The sequence below is a fragment of the Chlorocebus sabaeus genome, chromosome 14, assembly GCF_047675955.1.
Source record: "Chlorocebus sabaeus isolate Y175 chromosome 14, mChlSab1.0.hap1, whole genome shotgun sequence".
In the NCBI taxonomy this organism is placed as follows: Eukaryota; Metazoa; Chordata; class Mammalia; order Primates; family Cercopithecidae; genus Chlorocebus; species Chlorocebus sabaeus.
The window spans coordinates 28497759-28519143 of record NC_132917.1 but is presented as its reverse complement, the minus strand read 5'-3'; the positions used below and the strand labels follow the sequence as shown (position 1 = coordinate 28519143).

The 21385-nt window shown below is 41.2% G+C and overlaps 1 protein-coding gene across 1 annotated transcript in view; it reads right to left on the bottom strand.

Moving 5' to 3' along the window:
* Window positions 1–14561, bottom strand: part of SPDYA (speedy/RINGO cell cycle regulator family member A) — a 35597-nt gene extending 21036 nt beyond the window's left edge. The window contains exons 1-3 of the mRNA XM_038006739.2: window positions 11859–14561; window positions 8994–9052; window positions 5433–5518 (exon numbers count right to left, since the gene is read on the bottom strand). Of these exons, the coding sequence (XP_037862667.1) occupies window positions 5433–5518; window positions 8994–9052; window positions 11859–12093 (380 nt within the window). The 5' untranslated portion in view covers window positions 12094–14561. The remainder of the gene's footprint in view (window positions 1–5432; window positions 5519–8993; window positions 9053–11858) is intronic.
* Between the last annotated feature and the right edge of the window lie 6824 nt (window positions 14562–21385).

Below are 21385 nucleotides of genomic sequence, written 5' to 3'. Positions count from 1 at the left end.
ACAGAAGACATTTGAAGGAATAACAGCTGAAATTTTTTGAAATTTAGTAAAAACTATAAACCTACAAAGAAGTTCAATGAACCTCAAAGCACATGAAACATGAAGAAAATTAAACCAACGAACAGCATAATCAAATTGCTCAAAACCAGTGATAAAGAGTAAATCTTAAAAGTAGTCAGAGAAAAAATAACATATTAGATAACACAGGCACCATGATTAAGATGGGGTAGATTTCTCATTGGAAATAATACAAGTCTCACAGATGACTTTCCAAGAAAAACAGGCAACTTACAATAAAAATACTACAAAACACATAAGGGAACAAGGTACCAAGAACAGAAACAGACCCTGAAATCTGAAAGTAATGGAATAGACACAAAATGTAAGAATAACTATTTCCAGTACATGTAAAAAAATTAAAAGTACCTTGATAATATGATAAATGGAAAAGTATATTTGAAAAATAAGAAAATAGAACTTCTATAAATGCAAAATTTTATAATGAAATTAATTAGCATATTAGACACAAGCTGAAGATAAAATTAGTGAACTGAGAGATAAATCTAAATAAATGATCTAAAATGCAGTCCAAAGAAACATAGATAGAAAATAGCAAAGATTGGCCGGGTTCGGCGGCTCACGCCTGTAATCCCAGCACTTTGGGAGGCCGAGGCGGGTGGATCACGAGGTCAGGAGATCGAGACCACCCTGGCTAACACGGTGAAACTCCGTCTCTACTAAAAATACAAAAAAATTAGCCAGGCGTGGTGGCAGGTGCCAGTAGTCCCAGCTACTCAGGAGGCTGAGGCAGGAGAATGGCGTGAACCCGGAGGCAGAGCTTGCGGTGAGCTGAGATGGCACCACTGCACTCCAGCCTAGGCGACAAGAGCGAGACTCCATCTTAAAAAAAAAAAAAAAAAAAAAAAAAAAAAGAAGAAGAGAAAAAGAAAATAGCAAAGATGGGAATGGGTGCGGTGGCTCACTCCTGTAATCCCAACACTTCAGAAGGCTGAGGCAGGTGAATTGCTTGAGCTGAGGAGTTGGAAACCCAGTCTGGGCAACATGGAGAAACCTCATCTCTACAAAAAAATACAAAAAATTAGCTGGGTGTCGTGGTGAATATCTGTGGTACTGGATATTTGGGAGATTGAGGTGGGTGGATCACTTGATCCTGGGAGGTGGAGATCACAGTGACCTGAGATCGCACCACTGCACTCCAGCCTGGGCAAGAGAGTGAGACTGTCTAAAAAAAAAAAGAGAGAGAGAGAGAGAAAGAAAGAAAAAGAAAATTTCAAAAATAAGTGATGTGGAAGACTGAGTGAGGCATAACAAGTTTAACTGGTTTCAAAAGGAGAAAAAGGACATAGCAGAGGTAGAGGAATATTTGAAGAGACAGTGGATAGAATTTTCTGAGTTGTCTGTTGAAAGGCATCAATCTTCATGTCAGGCTCAGTGGCTCACGTCTGTAATCCCAGTACTTTTGGAGGCTGAGGCGGGTGGATTACCTAAGGTCAGGAGTTTGAGGCCAGCCAGGCCAATATGGTGAAACCCTGTCTCTACTAAAAATACAAAAGTTAACCAGGCATGGTGGGACCTGTAGTCCCAGCTACTTGGAAGATTGAGGTGGGAGGATCGCTTAAACCTGGGAGGCGGAGGTTGCAGTGAGCCAAGATTGTGCCAGTGCATTCCAGCCTGGGTGACAGAGCAAGACTCCATCTCAAAAAACAAAAAACATCAATCCTTAATCTTCAAATCCAGAAAGCTTCCCATATCCCAAGTAGGTTATTAAAAAGAAACCAGTGCCAAACACCAAAGAGGTCTTAAAAGCAGCCAGAAGGCCAGGTGTGTGGTTCACGCTTGTAATTCCAGCACTTTGGGAAGGATGGCTTGAACTCTGGAGTTTGAGACCAGCCTGGGCAACATGGCAAAACTCCATCTCTACAAAAAAAAAAAAAAAAAAAAAAAAAAATTAGCCGGGTGTCACGGTGGTATGTGCCTGTGGTCTCAGCTACTCAGGAGGCTGAGGCAAGAAGATCAGTTTAACCCTGGAGGTAGAGGTTGCAGTGAGCCAAGATCATGCTGCTGCACTCCAGCCTGAGTGACAGAGTGAAACTCTGTCTCAAAAAAAAAAAAAAAAAAAAAAAAAAAAAATTAAGAATCTCCTATATGTTAGTAATTGGAAGATGAAATAAAAAGTTACATGTTCCTTGACTATAAGGAGCCTACAATTAAGCAGAGAAGGCAAGTGAGTATGAAACAAATAATTGTGAAAGGTAATGTGGAAGAATGATAATAGAAGTTCAGAGTCTTATAAGAATAAACAGAAAGGAAACATTATAAGACTGTATAAAAACGAAAAGAACTTGAGCTTTAGAACTATGGCTGAGAAAAAATTTAATGAGAACTATTGAGGCCATACAAAAAGTATGATTATACTTAAAATGGAAATTATAATTCATGTTATTTTTAATATGGAGCTTACATAATACAACATGCAATACAACCTTACAGATAATTGTATTGCATAAACTCAATAGTGCTCTACTGGTAATAACTTTATAAAACAAGTGAAACAAATTCAGTTTCAGACATCTAGTAAGATTTAAACTAAAGCTTCTTTTGGTTTGTTTTTAATTCTCAGGTGAAAAAAACCACAAAATAAATATTGCATCAAGTTACAAATACAATACAATACTGAGATATATAAACAGCAATTTAACTTAGTGGTCGATGGCTGAATTTGGTCATTGATAACCATGCCTGAGTTTGTGCCCCTGCTTTGCTGCTTACTAACTTGTTTGCTCTTAGCAAGTACTTAATCTTCCTCTCAGTTTCCTCATCTGTAAAATGGGGGTAATAAAAAATTTATTTCATAGGGAAAATTAAATGAGTTAATACTACATTAAAATTTTTTGTGGTGACTTGCACATAGTACTCTATATCTTTCCAGTTTAGCAATCATCCCAAATTTTGAGTTCATTTTTCCCTGTGTACTGGAAAATGTATCTCCTGAATACATGTAGAAATCAACTTCTTCGGCCAGGAGCAGTGGCTCATGCCTGTAATCCCAGCACTTCGGGAGGCTGAGGCAGGCGGATCATGAGGTCAGGAGATCGAGACCATCCTGGCTAACACAGTGAAACCCCGTCTCTACTAAAAATACAAAAAAATTAGCTGGGCATGATGGCAAGTGCCTGTAGTCCCAGCTACTTAGGAGGCCGAGACAGGAGAATTGCTTGAACCTGGGAGGTGGAGGTTGCAGCGAGCCAAGATAACACCATTGCACTCCAGCCTGGATGACAAAGAGAGACTCCGTCTCAAAAAAAAAGAAATCAGTTTCTTCTAGTCCTTTTTTTTTTTTTTTTTTCCTGACAGCATCTTGCTCTGTCCAGGCTGGAGTACAGTGGTGATCATAGCTCACTGCAGCTTTGAACTCCTGGGCTCAAGTGATCCTCTTCATCTCAGCCTCCCAAGTAGCTGGCACTACAGGCACATGCCACCATGCCTGGTTAATTTTTTCATTTTTATTTTTGTAGAGACTTGCTATGTTGTCCAGGCTGGTCTTGGACTTCCAGCCTGAAGCAATCCTTCCACCCTGCCTCCCAAAGTGCTGGGATTACAGGCATAAGCCACTATACCCAGTCTAGTCCTATTTCTTTAATCACTCTTTGATTCTGAATTAAATACACTTTGAGTAAAAACTTAATCTTCAGTGCTGACAGCTATTGTGATATTCAACTTAAATATTTTTTATATGTGTTCTCTAGTTAAACACTTAAAATTATATTCATGTGGCCAGGCGTGGTGGCTCACGCCTATAATCCTAGCACTTTGGGAGGCTGAGACAGGCGGATCACTCGAGGTCAGGAGTTCGAGACCAGCCTGGCCAACATGGTAAAACCTTGTCTCTACTAAAAATACAAAAAATTAGTTGGGCGTGGTGGCGGGCGCCTGTAATCCCAGCTACTCAGGAAGCTAAGGCAGGAGAATCTCTTGAATCCGGGAGGCGGAGGTTGCAGTGAGCCAAGATTGCACCACTGCACTCCAGCCTGGGCTACAGAGTGAGACTCCGTCTCAAAAAAAAACCATATATATGTATATTCATGCATTCCCAACTGCAGCATTATATCCAGCTATAGGGTAGAAAAGGATATATATATATATATATGTATATATGTGTGTGTATATATATATATATATTTTTTTTTTTTCCCCTGAGACGGAGTCTCGCTCTGTCTCCCAGGCTGGAGTTCAGTGGTGTGATTTCAGCTCACTGCAACCTCCACCTACAGGGTTCAAGCGATTCTCCTGCCTCAGCCTCCCAAGTAGCTGGGATTATAGGTGCCTGCCACTATGCCCAGCTAACTTTTGTATTTTTAGTAGAGATGGGGTTTTAACCATGTTGGCCAGGTTGGTATCGAACTCCTGACCTCAGATGATCCACCCGCCTCAGCCTCCCAAAGTGCTGGGATTACAGGCGTGAGCCACCGCACCTGGCTGGAAATATATTCTCAAATAATACAAATTCTAAATGAATTCTGACCTATAGATTGGAAAATCATTTCACAGGTTACAATGATAATATAAACTAATATAAAGTCAATGGAAGAATTGGAAAACAAATTGTATTCCTTTGTCACAGCTCAGTGTGTTTAGTAAAAGAGCCAGTGAATACCAATGGTATCAAATATGAATAATGCCTATGTTATATATATAGGTCCACAAAGATTATGTTTAGAGCATTTCCACAAGTTGTTCAATGTAAAAGGGCAATGATGATGGTGATTTTTACTATATATTAATGGAAAATTTCAGAGAATATTCTGGTTTGAAAAAATATTTAAGTCACAAAGAGGAGAATTTGGGATAATTTACATGGAAGCATTCTGAAAAATGTAAAACATGCAATACAAACTGAAGTGGAATACTCCAAGAAATCTTGGCCAGGTGCAGTGGCTCACACCTGTAATCTCAGCACTTTGGAAGGCCAAGGCGGGTGGATCACGAGGTCAGGAGATCAAGACCATCCTGGCCAACATGGTGAAACCCCGTCTCTACTAAAAATACAAAAATTAGCTGAGCGTGGTGGCACGTGCCTGTAATCCCAACTACTTGGGAGGCCGAGGCAGGATAATCTCTTGAACCAGGAAGTCAGAGGTTGCAGTGAGCCAGGATCATGCCACTGCACTCCAGCCTGGCAATAGAGCGAGATTCTGTCTCAAAAAAAAAAAAAAAAAAAAAAAAAAGGAAATCTTAGGCATATAGCATAAGTGAAAAAAACATAAAAATATCCTATTAAAGTAAAAAATGTAGAGCATTTATACAAGGCCTATTCAAAGATATACATAAGGTTTTAAACAGCCTGTGTTTTAAATAAGGTGTAATACATATAACAGATAACACAAAAATTACTTAGTAGAAAGTGTACTTACAGAGCAATAAAGAAATTTATCCTGGTATGCTCACTTATAGTAAATTTAGCCCTCTTGAAATAAACAAAGGTCATAGCCAAAAGATACTATAATGAAAAAAGTTAAAAATTAATATTAATATTTTGCTTTCATAAATAAAACTGCTTTAAAATAGTTAACATTAAAATTTTCTGATGAATAAGTTAAAACAATAAAGTGTTACTTATTATAGAATTGTGTACCTACTTTTTGACTTTCTGTAATCCACCATGTGAACAGTGAAAAGTAATTCTTGACTATTTATTATATCATTATTTACTAGAATGGACTCCTAAATTTTATTATTGTCAATAGTTTGAGCTAAAATCCCACTTTTATCTAATTTAAACTTCAAATCTATACAGAAATTGAAGTAACAGCAAAATAAACAGCCATGCATCCTCACTTAGATGCACCAAATTTGCCATGTTTGCTATCTCTATTTATGTGTATGTACGTGTATATATAATTTTTCTAAGCCCTTTGAGTTACAGACATCCATACTTACTTTTTAAAATAACTTCTTAAAATGATTTCCAAATGACTTCAGAAATTAGAATAACATGGTTCTATTTTCATGGGGAGAATGTGTTGTTTTTTTTTTTTTTTTTTTTTTTTTTTGAGACGGAGTCTCGCTCTGTCCCCCAGGCTGGAGTGTTGTGGCCAGATCTCGGCTCACTGCAAGCTCCGCCTCCCGGGTTCCCGCCATTCTCCTGCCTCAGCCTCCTGAGTAGCTGGGACTACAGGCACCCGCCACCTCGCCCGGCTAGTTTTTTGTATTTTTTAGTAGAGACGGGGTTTCACCGGGTTAGCCAGGATGGTCTCGATCTCCTGACCTCGTGATCCGCCCGTCTCGGCCTCCCAAAGTGCTGGGATTACAGGCTTGAGCCACCGCGCCCGGCCAGAGAGTGTTTTCAAGATATTATTAGAAAGATACATCTCTAGCCTGATTATTAGCACATACACCATGTTCTGTCTGTTCAAATTAAAAACAAGTTACAATAATGTATCAGATTATCTCTCATAAGACATTTATTCATCCTATTGTAACAGGCTTTGCCACAAAGGTGATACCAAGTTTTCACAGTAACTTCCAGTAAAGTACTCTTGAGATAGTGTTAAGATACAGTAGTTACTTTTCAAACACTGCCCCCTTCTGCGCAACAACTTTAATGCACCTTAACACTGTAAAGTTTAAAACTTTCTGACCGGCGCGGTGGCTCAAGCCTGTAATCCCAGCACTTTGGGAGGTCGAGGCCGGTGGATCACAAGGTCAGGAGTTCGAGACCAGCCTGGCCAATATAGTGAAACCCCATCTCTACTAAAAATACGGAAAAAGTAGCCAGGCGTGGTGACATATGCCTGTAATCCCAGCTATTTGGAAGGCTGAGGCAGGATAATTGCCTGAACCCGGGAGGCGGAGGTTGCAGTGAGCTGAGATCGTGCCACTGCACTCCAGCCTGGATGACAGAGTGAGACTCCATCTCAAAAAAAAAAAAAAAAAAAAAAGAAAAAGAAAAAAGAAAAACCATCATAACTCCACATGAATTGTATATGATATTACAGCATTACTGTTAATTTTTAAAAGTATTATGACATTGTAATTGTTTTAAAATAGCCCTTAACTTTTAGTGATATATTGTGAAATATTTATGGAAAAATGTTAGGATGTCTGGGATCAGCTTCAAAATAATCCAGTTTTTGGTGAGAGGCATTAGAAGAAACAAGAATGGCCACAGTTGATCTACTGTAGCTAGATGAGAGGTATATGGAGGCTGTTTGTTCTATTTACTTCAAATTGTGTATGTTTTAAATTTTCCAAAATGAAATTTAAAAAATTTTATAAACCTTCTTCTAGTGTATCCCTGTCATCTTAAGCTTAAATAAAAATGTTTACCCCAGTACTTTGTATTTAATCACAAGCTAACCTTCCATTCATTCCCTTTACTGTTGGCTAGTAGTGATGTAAAGTCACGCTTAATTTTCAAATATGACTGCTTGGTACAAAATGGCATTTACAAAGCCGAAAATTCTTAGCACAAGAAATTTTTTTCTAAAATAAAAAGCTGAAAATTTTATTTTATTATTATTTTTTTGAGACAGAGTCTTGCTCTGTCACCCAGGCTGGAGTGCAGTGGCTCCGTCTTGGCTCACTGCAACATCTGCCTCCTGGGATCAAGCAATTCTCCTGTCTCAGCCTCCCGAGTAGCTGGGACTATGGGTGCGCGCCACCACACCCGGCTAATTTTTGTAGTTTTAGTAGAGACAGGGTTTCTCCATGTTGGCCAGGCTAGTCTTGAACTCCTGATCTCAGGTGATCTGCCTGCCTCAGCATCCAAAAGTGCTAGAATCACAGGCATGAGTCACAAAGCTGAAATTTTAACCATTCAACAAAATCTAAAGAACATAGAAACATCGCTGCTCCCAGTGTGTAAGTTAGACATTCTTTTATAAAACACTGATTCCTAAAGAACATGTTAAACTAATTTTACCTACAAAATTACTGAGATTTGTTTTCTCTGAGTTACTTACAAAATACTAAAATGCAGACTAAATCTCAGAATATTTTTTCTCCACAACCTGATAAAAGGTAATAACTGATCAAAATGTATTAAGTCTATACTGATTTTTTGTTTGTGTTTTTGTTTTTGTTTGTTTTTAAGACAGGGTCTTGCTCTGTCACCCAGACTTGAGTGCAGTGGTGGTATCACAGCTCACTGCAGCCTTGACCTCCCTGGCTCAAGCAATCCTCCTGCCTCAGCCTTCTAGGTAGCTGTGACTACAGGTATGAGTCACCATGTCCAGATAACTTTTTTTTTTTTTTTAATTAGAGACCAGGTCTCCCTGTGTTGCCAAGACTGGTCTTGGAACTCGTGGGCTTAAGTGACCCTCTTGCCTTGGCCTTCCAAAGTGTTGGGATTACAGGCATGAGCTGCCACACCTGTTCTGCTTTCTGTTTTCAATACAAATACAAATTTAAGGTCATTTAAATGTAATCAATAATATTCTACAATTCTTCAAGTATAGACTCAATCTATGCTATATGTTAATTCCAAAAATTAATGTGTAAAGATTCTGCTTCGAAGGAGCAGCGCAGGCTAGCTCTTACTTTTTTAATTTTTAAATTTAATTAATTTATTTAGAGACAGAGTCTTGCTCTATTGTCCAGGCTGGAATGCAGTGGCACAATTGATCATAGCTCACTGTATCCTCCAACTTCTGAGTTCAAGTGATCCTCCCACCTCAGCAGGGTGGCTGGGACTACAGGTGCATGCCACCATACCTGGTTAATTTTTAAATTTTTTGGAGATGGGGGTCTCACTATGTTGCCCAGGCTGGTCTCCAACTCCTGGCTTCAGGTGATCCGCCCACCTCAGCCTCCCAAAGTTTTGGGATTACAGGTGTGAGCCACTGCACCTGGCCGCTAGCTCTTTTCTTAATCATAACTAATAAAATAGAAAATTCTTATAAGGTCTCATTAAAGCTCTAATGGTTCAGTTACATTATAATGCTGGTTAATGGTTATACTGTTACCAAATTTACCTTGTCTGCAATTTTACAGCAGCAGTCCATCCACAAGAAATCTTGAATTAAATCGTCATCTACAACAAAAGATAGCTATAACTTGTCTTTAAAAACAGAATGTTTCCTTTTGAAGAATTTCTATGTCAAGAGATTATACACAGTGCTTAGAAATAAAACAAAAATGAATGAACCAGTGTTGTCTGAGGTGGAATTTTCAGTTCTTTGGTGTATTTACCATTGCAAGGACTGTACAAAAAACTACTGCTTTATCCTTCATCAACCCATCTGATTTGCCTTAATATATGGCTCAGACTGGAGAATGGCAGAAGTGTTTGGTTTACTGAATATCCAATAGTATTTTTTAGTTTTGCATTCTTCTCTCCTATTTCTCTATTCCACTTTCTATTATTCAAATACATACAAAAATGTCTACATAAAAAGGATTCATAATTCATTAGTTATTTATAATTAACATTTTGAAAAAATTTTTAGGATAAAAAGATCAACAAACACATTGTCAAAATAATAACATCTAGAAAGTAGGTAAAATGTTTATTTCAATTCTAAAGGGCTAAAATATATAGTCTCAAAATATATTAATAGTTGTCAGAATGTAATCTAGAAAAATCTGCTTTTTTCCATTCCCTCTTTCTCTTTCTTTTCTTTTCTTTCTTTTTTTTGTTTTTTTAAGAGACAGGGTCTCACTATGTTGCCTAGGTGGGCCTTGAACTCCTGGGCTCAAGTGATCCTCTGGCTTCAGACTCCTGAGTACCTGGAACTACAGGTGCATGCCACCATGCCAGTCTCCTCTCTTTCATTTTAAGTAAAAAGGTATAACTTCTTTATATTCATTTGTGTACACTAAAATATCAATGTAGTCACATGGAAAGTTCCAAGAATAACTACTGATTTCCTGAGAACAGTAATTTCTGACTTGCTAATTGTTTTTCCTTTTTTAAATAGGGTCTCACTTTGTCATCCAGGCTGGAGTGCAGTGGAGTGATCTCGGCTCAACTGTAGCCTCAACCTCCTGGGTTCGAGATCCTCCCACCTCAGCCCCCCAGATAGCTGGGACTACAGGTGTGCACCACCATGCCCAGATAACTTTTTTTTTTTTTTGTATTGTAGAGAGGGGATTTTGCCACATTGTCCCAGGCTGGTCTTGAACTCTTGAGCTCAAGCGATCCACTTGCCTTGGCCTCCCAAAGTGCTAGGATTACAGGTATGAGCCACCATATCTGGCTTTTTTTTTTTTTTTTTTTAAGACAGAGTCTTGCTCCGTCGTCCAGGCTGGAGTGCAGTGGCATGATCTCAGCTCAGCTGTAGCCTCCACCTCCCAGGTTCAAGCGATTCTCCTGCCTCAGCCTCCCAAGTAGCTGGGATTACAGGCATGTGCCATCATGCCCGATGGGGTTTCACTATGTTGGCCAGGCTGGTCTCAAATTCCTGGCCTCAAGTGATCCGCTCCCTCAGCCTCCTAAAGTGCTGGAATTACAGGCATGAGCCACTGCGCCTGGCCCATTAATTCTATTTATATTTCTTTCTTTTTTTTTTGAGACAGAGTTTCACTCTTGTTGCCCAGGCTGGAGTGCAATGGTGCAATCTCGGCTCACCGCAACCTCTGCCTCCCGGGTTCAAGCAATTCTCCTGCCCCAGCCTCCCGAGTAGCTGGGATTACAGGCATGCGACACCACACCCGGCTGATTTTGTATTTTTAGTAGAGACAGGGTTTCTCCACGTTGGTCAGGCTGGTCTTGAACTCCTGACCTCAGCTGATCTGCCCGCCTCGGCCTCTCAAAGTGCTGGGAATACAGGCATGAGCCACCGCACCCAGCCTCTATTTATAGTTCTTAAGTTACCTAAAATGGTACAGCCAGGTATTTTCCCTTGTTTCTCATGATGAGTTTTGGTACTAAAAAAGTTTGCAGGTAATACTTTTGTTCTGCTCTTAATGAAAAGAAGGGGAAATTTTATTAACATTCTAAATCCTGATGGGGAAGCATCTTTATATCTTTTTCTACTTACATTCCTTACATTTTTTTCCTTTTTCATCTTTTCATTTTGCTTTTCTTTAAATCGTTAACTAGCTTGCTTTAATGCACCTGACCTTCCTCTAGAAACAAGGAAGCTTGTTACCTAGATCTACCAGACTGTAGCATCTACTTGACTTGATTCATTACTCCAGATATTTTTCAGAACTCATCTATCCTACCCTTTTTTCTAATCTGTTTACCTTATTACCCTACCTCCAAAAAAAAAAAAAAAAAAGAATCCCTCTCTTTCCTGGTTAGGAGTACAGTACTATAAAGAAGTTTCTTTTTGCCAATGTTAAGAAATGTATCAGCAAAGTAGCACTGTCTCATAACCTAAACAAATTCAAACTCAGTTTCATTATATGGACATAATAAAACATAGTTAATTTTTAACAATGTTCCCAAACTGTTATCCTGAAACTTCTGTAGTGTGACCAAGCTTCCTATTTTTCTTGGGTTTAGCAGAGAAAGTCCTGGGAAACCCCTTAGGCTCAGTCAAACTGGGTCAGTTAGCTCACCTGAGTCTTTATGTAGTATTTAACTTTAGGTCAAACAAAACTCATGCCATGGGCTATGAAGTTGAATTTCCCAGAATTTACATTTGACATTTGGATTTAAGTAGTCTAGAAGCCAGATGAGTATGAATTTTTAATCCATAAGGAAACAAACAAAAACCCGACATTGAAAAAAAAAAAAAAAAAGAGTAAAACGAAAACAAATTTGGTTGGAGGTGGGAAATTTAATACAAAAATAATGATATCCTCTTTGATTAGCATGAAAACAATTAGATGTTTACATTCTAGGTTTTTAGTACTTTATAATTACCACTATTACAATATTTTAAACCTACCAAATAATTTAAAGAAAGCAGTCATATCCTGACGCTGTATAACCAGACAAGGTCCTTTGGGGCGTTTAGATTTGTTGTTATTATGTGTATTTTTTTCAAATGCTTGCCAATTATCTTTAAAAATAGGACGCTTCATAGTAATGGGCTTTTTAGGCTGATGTGATCTATTTGACCCTGATTTTACATAAACAGTGACAGTAGGTGGTGTCTCACAACACATCTGATTGTGCCTCATTTTGGTTTCCCAATATTCCTGTAAAATAAAACATACAATTATTCATCACACACATTCATTTCATATAGAAACAACTGGATGATACTACCATATGCAGTCATATGTTACTGAACTTGTCATTAAAATGTTATTTGTGACAGTGACTCCCATTAAAAATTGCTTTTGAAATTCAGTGCTAGGAAAAGCTATGCTTCCTTTGGGTAACAAATAGACATCCTCTTCCCAAATAATAAGATACTGTATGCCATTTTGCTTTGGCTACAGAACTCGACCAAATTTGAAAGTTAATTATAGAAATGATGCTGACTTCATAATTTATTTGTGGTTTTCTTTTTTCCTGCTAATTTTTTCTATTCTGCTTGAATTGACATAATTTTATTATATGGTTGCTATATGCCACCTCAAATTTTTTATAAACAAGGAAAACTATTTCCAGAACTTATTATCAATATCAAGTATTATATTACAAAGCACCCCCCCCCATACCTACACACACACAAAACCCCATATCTCTTTATTGGTAAATTCCTTGATATATTATAAAATTCACTTATTCAATAAGCATTTATTGGTATTTATTGAAAAGCTGAAAGCAATTCTAGCAAAATGCAGATGAGCTTTGAAGGCCTTTCATAAATTGGTCTAATTTTTATTTTACTTACTTTTCTGTTTTCCTTTTTTTCTCGTGTATGTGTGTGTGTTTGAGACAGGGTCTTGCTCTGTCACCCAGACTGGAGTATGCTGGCATGATTACAGCTCACTGCAGCCTTGACCTCCTGGGCTCAAGTGATCCTCCCACCTTAGCCTCCATTGTAGCTGGGACCACAGGTGTATGACACCACACCTGGTAAATTTTTTAAATTTTTGTAGAGATGAGGTCTTACTATGTTGCCCAGGCTGGTCTCAAACTGCCGAGCTCAAGCCATCCTCTTGCCTCAGCCTCCCAAAGTGCAGGAATTACAGGCTTGAGCCACCATGACTGACTGGCCTGTTCTAATTTTTAAAGTTGTAAGTGTATGACAAAGCTATTTGAGTGACTGATTATAAGTGTATATGAATGTATGTTGTTATAATCTAATAAAATCTGAGACAAAGTTAATCTATCAATATTTAATAATATACGTAATCATCACCTTCTTTGGTGGTGAATAGTTCACATAATTACTACACTTAGTATTATTTTTGTGGTCAAATATTTCTAGGGTAATGGGAAATGGAGGTATGAATAGGCAACACAGGAAACTACTCTAGGACCCTACTGAGAACCTCTGAATGCAACCTCACAGTGACTCAGGCAGCCATGCCTCCCTTGGTGTTCAAGGAGTGAGGTATAGATAGATTCCCCTTCCTGACCCTCAGAAATTTCCCTGCTGAAGGAAGGACTGGAAAATAAGATTGGATATAGTAAGGTTAGAGCAGCACTGTCCAAAATATAATGTAAGCCGCATATGTAATTTTATATTTTTAGAGCCACCTTACAAAACAGATAAAATAACTTTTAATAATAAAGTTTATGTAACCCAATATGTCCAAAATACCATTTTAACATGTAATCAATATAAAAATCAATGAGATAGTTCACATTCTAAGTCTTTGAAATCTCCTGCGTGTTTTCCTCTTAAAGCATATCTCAAGTCTTTTTTTTTCTTTTTGTTACTTTAGATGAATATGCTTACATACAAATCCCAGTTCTGATACTAATTTTTCAACAGTAAAAGTGAAATGCAGTCCTATTTTTAAAAATGAAGTAATTTGTAAGAGAAAAATATGCTCCTTCAGTTTTTAAAGTAAAAATTAAATTATTCAGTTTCAAGTGTTTAATAGCCACAAGTGGCCAGTGGCTACCACATTAGATAGTACAGGGCTACATTTTGAAGAACTAGGCAGAGGAAATTATACTTATCTAACTGCTCCTCTCATCCCATCTTTCTTCCTAGATCCTAAAGTCCTGCCAAATTGAAGGCAATTATGTACTTAGGGTGCGGGTTATAAACTCCATAGAAAGAGGAATAGGTGATAAATTGAGTCTTGAGACTTGAGTAAGAACTTTCTGCTCTTTCCTGCCCACCTCATCTGGGAGACAGCTGGAGGTTTCATCTGCATATATTTTTTTTAAAGTAAGAGCAGCCTTAAATCCAGATAGAAGAAACTAAACAGTAGTCAGGCTTCTCAAATTCTAGTGTGGACTTATCAGTGGTATAGTACCGTGGCTAAGAATTCTGCTTCAAATTTGAGTGTTGGGGCTAGACTTGGGTGGAATGTACCAGAACACAAAATAACTGTGGCACATATTCCAGAAGATAAGTTTTACTCAATGCTAAGTAACCTAAAATAGTGCTTTCATATTAAAACAACCATGGATATATCATAAAATATAATCCAAATTTTCTATCAATCAAAAAGGTAAAATATGTCCGTAGTAGGTGTCTTTTTTTTTTTTTTTTTCCGAGACAGAGTCTCGCTCTGTCGCCCAGACTGGAGTGCAGTGGCCGGATCTCAGCTCACTGCAAGCTCCGCCTCCCGGGTTCACGCCATTCTCCTGCCTCAGCCTCCCGAGTAGCTGGGACTACAGGCGCCCGCCACTTCACCCAGCTAATTTTTTGTATTTTTTAGTGGAGACGGGGTTTCACCGTGTTAGCCACGATGGTCTCGATCTCCTGAGCTCGTGATCCGCCCGTCTCGGCCTCCCAAAGTGCTGGGATTACAGGCTTGAGCCACCGCGCCCGGCCCCGTAGTAGGTGTCTTTACACTATTCCCTTATGTATGTTATGTATGTGTTGGGATATTTCATATACAGTTTCAGAAAACTGAATGAGAAGAAAATGTCTGAAATTCCCCAAGAGGAGCTTCATTGACATTAATAAGCAAACACTGGCAGGAAAGTTGGGTAGAACAAGCTGAAGGAGAGAAGCTATCAATGCTAGTCTTGGTCAATTTCTACCTAGGGGTATCTTTTAATTTTGCTCTTCGTTTAGATATACTAAGAGAATGAGAGTTCTGATAGAGCAAGCAAGAAGAAAAGAACAAAAACCAAATTAAAATATGAGCTGGCCGGGCGCAGTGTCTCAAGCCTGTAATCCCAGCACTTTGGGAGGCTGAGACGGGCGGATCACGAGGTCAGGAGATCGAGACCATCCTGGCTAACACGGTGAAACTCCGTCTCTACTAAAAAATACAAAAAAACTAGCTGGGCGAGGTGGCGGGCGCCTGTAGTCCCAGCTACTCGGGAGGCTAAGGCAGGAGAATGGCATAAACCCGGGAGGCGGAGCTTGCAGTGAGCCGAGATCCGGCCACTGCACTCCAGCCTGGGCGACAGAGCGAGACTCCCGTCTCAAAAAAACAAAACAAAACAAAACAAAACAAAACAAAACAAAACAATATGAGCCATGAGCCATTTTAGGAAGGGCAAGAGATGGGGCTAGAAGAAGTAGGAGAAACTATGCTCATCAGGTAAAATCCTTTAATGATTTTAATTTTACTATTATTATTATTATTATTTTGAGACAGAGTTTCACTCTTGTCGCCCAGGCTGGAATGCAATAACTCGATCTCGGCTCACTGCCACCTCTGCTTCCTGGGTTCAAGCGATTCTCCAGCCTCAGCCTCCTGTGTAGTTGGGATTACAGGCGCCCGCCACCATGCCCCGCTAATTTTTGTATATTTAGTAGAGACGGACTTTCACCATGTTGGCCAGGCTGGTCTCCATCTCCTGACCTGAGGTGGAGATGCCGCCACCATGCCCCGCTAATTTTTGTATATTTAGTAGAGACGGGGTTTCACCATGTTGGCCCGCCTTGGCCTCCCAAAGTGCTGGGATTACAGGCGTGAGCCACCACACTTGGCCTCCTTCAATTAATTTTTATATGGGCTCCATGGACATTAAAAAAAATCATACCGGGCCGGGCGCGGTGGCTCAAGCCTGTAATCCCAGCACTTTGGGAGGCCGAGACGGGTGGATCACGAGGTCAGGAGATCGAGACCATCCTGGTTAACATGGTGAAACCCCGTCTCTACTAAAAAATACAAAAAACTAGCTGGGCGAGGTGGTGGGCGCCTGTAGTCCCAGCTACTCAGGAGGCTGAGGCAGGAGAATGGCGGGAACCCGGGAGGCGGAGCTTGCAGTGAGCTGAGATCCGGCCACTGCACTCCAGCCTGGGCGGCAGAGCGAGACTCCGTCTCAAAAAAAAAAAAAAAAAAAAAAAAATCATACCGGAATTCATACTTGAATAGGATGTCTGGGATTTTTTTCTTCGTTTTTCGTTTTTCTTTTTTTTTTTTTTGGTAAGTATATCACAAAAATTCGAGAGGCATCTGAAATAACCTCTTCTCTGGGGGGGTACTATAAAGGGTGGTGGTTCACAGCCATAAAATGAAACAAGCAGAAGTTGTTTGGGTATTCATTTGCCTATATGGAAAACCTAATAGCAATATCCATTGGCATCTCAGGACAGGCAAGTAAGCCTTAACTTCCTTATGAGTGCAGGCACACACACAGAATATGTGCCAGACACTGATGAATGTGTTATATGCATTATCTCATTTAACTCTCAAAACATCTCTATGTGGTATGTATTATTTTATCCTTATTTTCTAGATAAGAAATTTGAGGCTTAGAGAAGTTAAATTTCCCAAAGGCTTATAATTAGTAAGTGATAAAGCTAGAATTTGAATGCAGAACTGACATCAAAGTCCCATATTCTTTAACCAGTAAATCACAGTTTTAAATATTAAATACAATCATGTATAAAACACTTGACACATAGCACTTCAGTATTACTTACCGTCACCTTGCCAAGAAAACAAAACCAGCTAACCCCAGCTATAAGGCGATCTCGGCTCACTGCCACCTCTGCCTCCCGGGTTCAAGCGATTCTCCCACCTCAGCCTCCCGAGTAGCTGGGATTACAGGCGCCCGCCACCATGCCTGGCTAATTTTTTAAAAATTATTTTTTGTAGAAACGGGTTTTATCTCAGCTCACTGCAACCTCCGCCTCCCGGGTTCATCCGATTCTCCCGCCTCAGCCTGCCAAGTAGCTGGGACTACAGGTGCCGCCACCTCACCCGGCTAATTTTTTTTTTTTTTTTTTTTTTTTTTTTTTGTAGAGACGGGGTTTTCGCTGCGGGCTGCTCTCGCATCCTGGCCTCAAGGATCCGCCCAACTCGGCATAAGGCTTTTTAAAAGGTTGAGACTAGGGGGCCTCCAGTCCTACTGGATGTCATGTAAGAGAATCTTCGCGAATTCTGAGACATGGGCTAAGGGCCTGGTACCGAGGCACAGCACCTCAGATCTCACGATTCTGGGGCAGACGATCTTGGGGGCAAAAAGAGGTGTTTAATGGCACATAAGGAGGTAGGATTTATTAAAAAGACCCCCAAATCTCCATTCCCCCCACAATAAAGGCGGCGGGCACACGTGGAGACGGGAGCTCCAGCCCAGGGCCCTCCCTCTGAGCAGGCGGCCGAGCTTCAGGAGCAGCCTCCGGTCTCGGCCCTGCCCGTCCTCCCCCTGGTACCTCCACCTGCTACGCCGCCGGGCGGAGGGCGGCCAACGCCCCAACCTGCGCGGCCACTGCTTCCCTCGCCAGGCCCCGCAGCCCAGGACTCGCTGTGGGGAGCGCGTGTGTCGTCGCCGCGAAGGCAGCTGAGGGCGCCCACGGGAGGCGGCGTGAGGACCAGGCTGGAGCACCGCCTTCTCATCTAAGGCGGGCGGTGGGGTCGCCGGCGAGCGAACCCAGGGACCAGGCATACTCGAAACTGGAGATTCGCCTGCGAGGCCCTTCCCGGGGGCGAGCACAGGTACCTGCGGAAGCCCGGGGCTGCGCGGGAGAGGGCAGGGCAACGGCGGTCAAGCCTCGGCCGCAGCGCTTCGGGCCTCAGACGGTTACTCGCCGGTAGCTCGCCAGCAGCGGTACCCGCTCGAAGGTCTCCCGCCAACCCCGAGCGAGGGAGCGCGAGGCCCGCAGGGGCCAATCAGCGCGCAGAGCAGGCCGAGGGGGCGGGGCCTGCCTGGGAGTGCGCGCCGGCGAACCCCGCCCCTACCCGCCCCCCGCCCGCCCGAGCCTCGGCCGCGGGCCTCCCTCCTCCGTTATCCCGCTTGCCCGCGCAACTCACACAACCCTCCTCATTCGACCTACCCCCGTTGGGCAGGTCTCGCAGGCAGGCTTGCGTTGGGGCCGTTTACTTCCCTTCGACTAGACAACCAGGCCCCGCGGGGCTGGGGCTGCGGCCTCTCCTCCCCACCCGGCACACGCGGGCACAGCGCGGTTACCCGGGTTACTCAAAAGGAAGAGTCCGCTTGAACTGAGAAAAGCACAACGTGTGAATGCGGTGGCTTCTGGGGAGAAGGGGCCATTGTATTGTAACTGTGAATCTGTAGCAGTAATCTTTTTGGCTTTGTCCTAGCCTTTGGCCAACTGGGTGCTTAATACATGCATGTCGAATGAACAAATAAAAAGAAGTCTTCACAGCTGTTTGATCCCCCTATCCTTATGTCTCTAAGGTAAAACCGGCTTTTTTTTTTTTTTTTTTTTTTTTCTCTTTTGAGACGGAGTCTCGCTCTGTCGCCCAGGCTGGAGCGGTGGCACGATCTCGGTTCACTGCAACATCTGCCTCCCGGGTTCAAGCGATTCTCCCGCCTCAGCCTCCTGAGTAGCTGGGACCACAGGTGCCGCCACGCCGCCTAATTTTTAAACATTCCTTGTAGAACGGAGTCCTTCTATGTGGCCCAGGCTGGCCTTGAACTCCTTGACTCAGGCGATCCTCCCATTGGGATTACAGTCCTAAATCACCACACCCAGTGTAACCTTTTTGTCTCCATACCACGGCTTTTTTCATGTTGCTAGTCTTTCCAAACATTTTCAATGACTGCATAATATTCCAGAGTGGATGGACCACTTAAGTCATTTCAATACTTGGATTGCTTCCAGATTTTCTGGCTAATACAATGATTACTCTTAAAAGGCAACCTGGCTCTGCCTACTTGTGGTACTTCCAGCAAATAGCTCCTCAATCAGCAGTTCTGAAGAACGAGTTAATTCCTTCTTGTGCTTCCACACACAGCACAATAATGGCAAATTCACCTACAAGTACGAGGAGGGGGCCAACTGGGAACTTACTTTTCCTTACATATGCCTTTGACTATTTCTCCCTGGCCTATAAATGGGAGAATGGGCCAAGAAGCATCAACTGGTTGTGAAAATCTTGAGGAAAATGGGTGCTTCCAGCTTCATTCCTCTGGCTTTTCCCTAAGGATCCTTCCTGACTTCTCCCTGTTCCTCCCCTTGTTTTTGCAAGGTACAGGTGCTGTGATGATTAATTTCCAGCCTCGAGTATAAAATATCTCCTGAACAATGAATGTCCACTCCATGAGAAACACAGAGGCATGGCGAGTATCACAATGATGAAGACAACATGGCCTTACCTTTCTAGAGTTTCCAAGTTAGACAGATATGGACACGACTAAAATACAAGGCACAGTGAGTTGTGCCATGAGGGAAATGCATGTGGCTGTATAGTGCACAAAGTACAGTTATGAGAAGGTTCTTTAGGATCCTAAAATCTTCACAAAGGAAACATGTAAAATTTGCATATAAAAGCCAGCAAATACACATAAATGTTCATTGAGCTATCAGGGAAGCAGCTTATTAAGTTTTGACATCAAGTAAAGGGTGACTACCAACTAAGCCTTCTTCAGTGTTCTCATTCCTGAGTTTTTGTTTTTTAAACTATGTTGGTGTGTGGAGAAAAGTGAATATACTTTAGAATCATATACACTTGGTTTGAATTCAGGCACTACCATTTTACTAGCTGTGTGAACATGGTCAAATCATTTAACCCCAGCACCTCTCATTAAAAGTAGGGTGAACCATTATGGAAAACAGTATGGCGATTCCTCAAGGATCTAGAACTAGATGTACCATATGACCCAGCCATCCCATTACTGGGTATATACCCAAAGGATTATAAATTATGCTGCTATAAAGACACATGCACACGTATGTTTATTGCAGCACTATTCACAATAGCAAAGACTTGGAATCAACCCAAATGTCCATCAGTGACAGATTGGATTAAGAAAATGTGGCACATATACACCATGGAATACTATGCAGCCATAAAAAAGGATGAGTTTGTGTCCTTTGTAGGGACATGGATGCAGCTGGAAACCATCATTCTTAGCAAACTATCACAAGAACAGAAAACCAAACACCGCATGTTCTCACTCATAGGTGGGAACTGAACAATGAGATCACTTGGTCTCGGGAAGGGGAACATCACACACCGGGGCCTATCATGGGGAGGGGGGAGGGGGGAGGGGGGAGGGATTGCATTGGGAGTTATACCTGATGTAAATGACGAGTTGATGGGTGCAGCACACCAACATGGCACAAGTATACATATGTAGCAAACCTGCACGTTGTGCACATGTACCCTACAACTTGAAGTTTAATAATAATAAATAAATTTAAAAAAAAAAAAAAAAAGTAGGGTGATACCACCTACTCTGTAAAAGCGTCTGGGACAAATTTGATAGTGATCAAACTAGCAGTGCACTGGTCCACAGTAGGTGGTGTTAGCTAGCTTCCTTCTTGCCTCTTCTCATTTGACCTGGGATTGGATGAGGAGAACTCAAACATTTAACTGAACTATTTATTCCTTTGTCTCTAAGCATGGCTTTTCCCCACTAAAAAAGCATTGATTGTCCATAACTTGATCATCTCCTGCACTGTGTCCTGCAGTGCCTCCAGGTTGTCCCCATTCTACTTTCCTAACTCTCCTTTCCTAAATGTATCTCCTCACTATTATCCAGTAAGAATGAAACACTCATACTTGTGTTTCTCTGAATGTTTTGAACTTTCCCACTTCTTTGACCTTGCATATACTGTGGTGTGCTCTCTTCACTTTCATTTAAAATTTCTGTCTGGTATCCATCCTTTGAGACCCAGCTTAAATTAAACAGCTCATCATCATTTGAGTGCTTAGTAAGTGCAGGCGTGTGCCGCTCTTGAATTTCTGTAGCATTTCCTGAAATTCTCATTTATGTAATCTTATTAACCAGCTTTTAAAAATAAAAATATTTGTGTATACAGATACAATTATATATAAATGGGATCATATACATACTTAAAAAATGTACAAAACAATACATGTAGCCTATGTGGAGGCTGAGACATAATAAAAACTTGTGAAACCACCACCTACCAAAACACATGAACCTAACATGCAAGAGACAGGACATCAACAATACTGTTGAGATTCTGTATGCTTCTCCTTCTCCCATTAGGATTCCCAG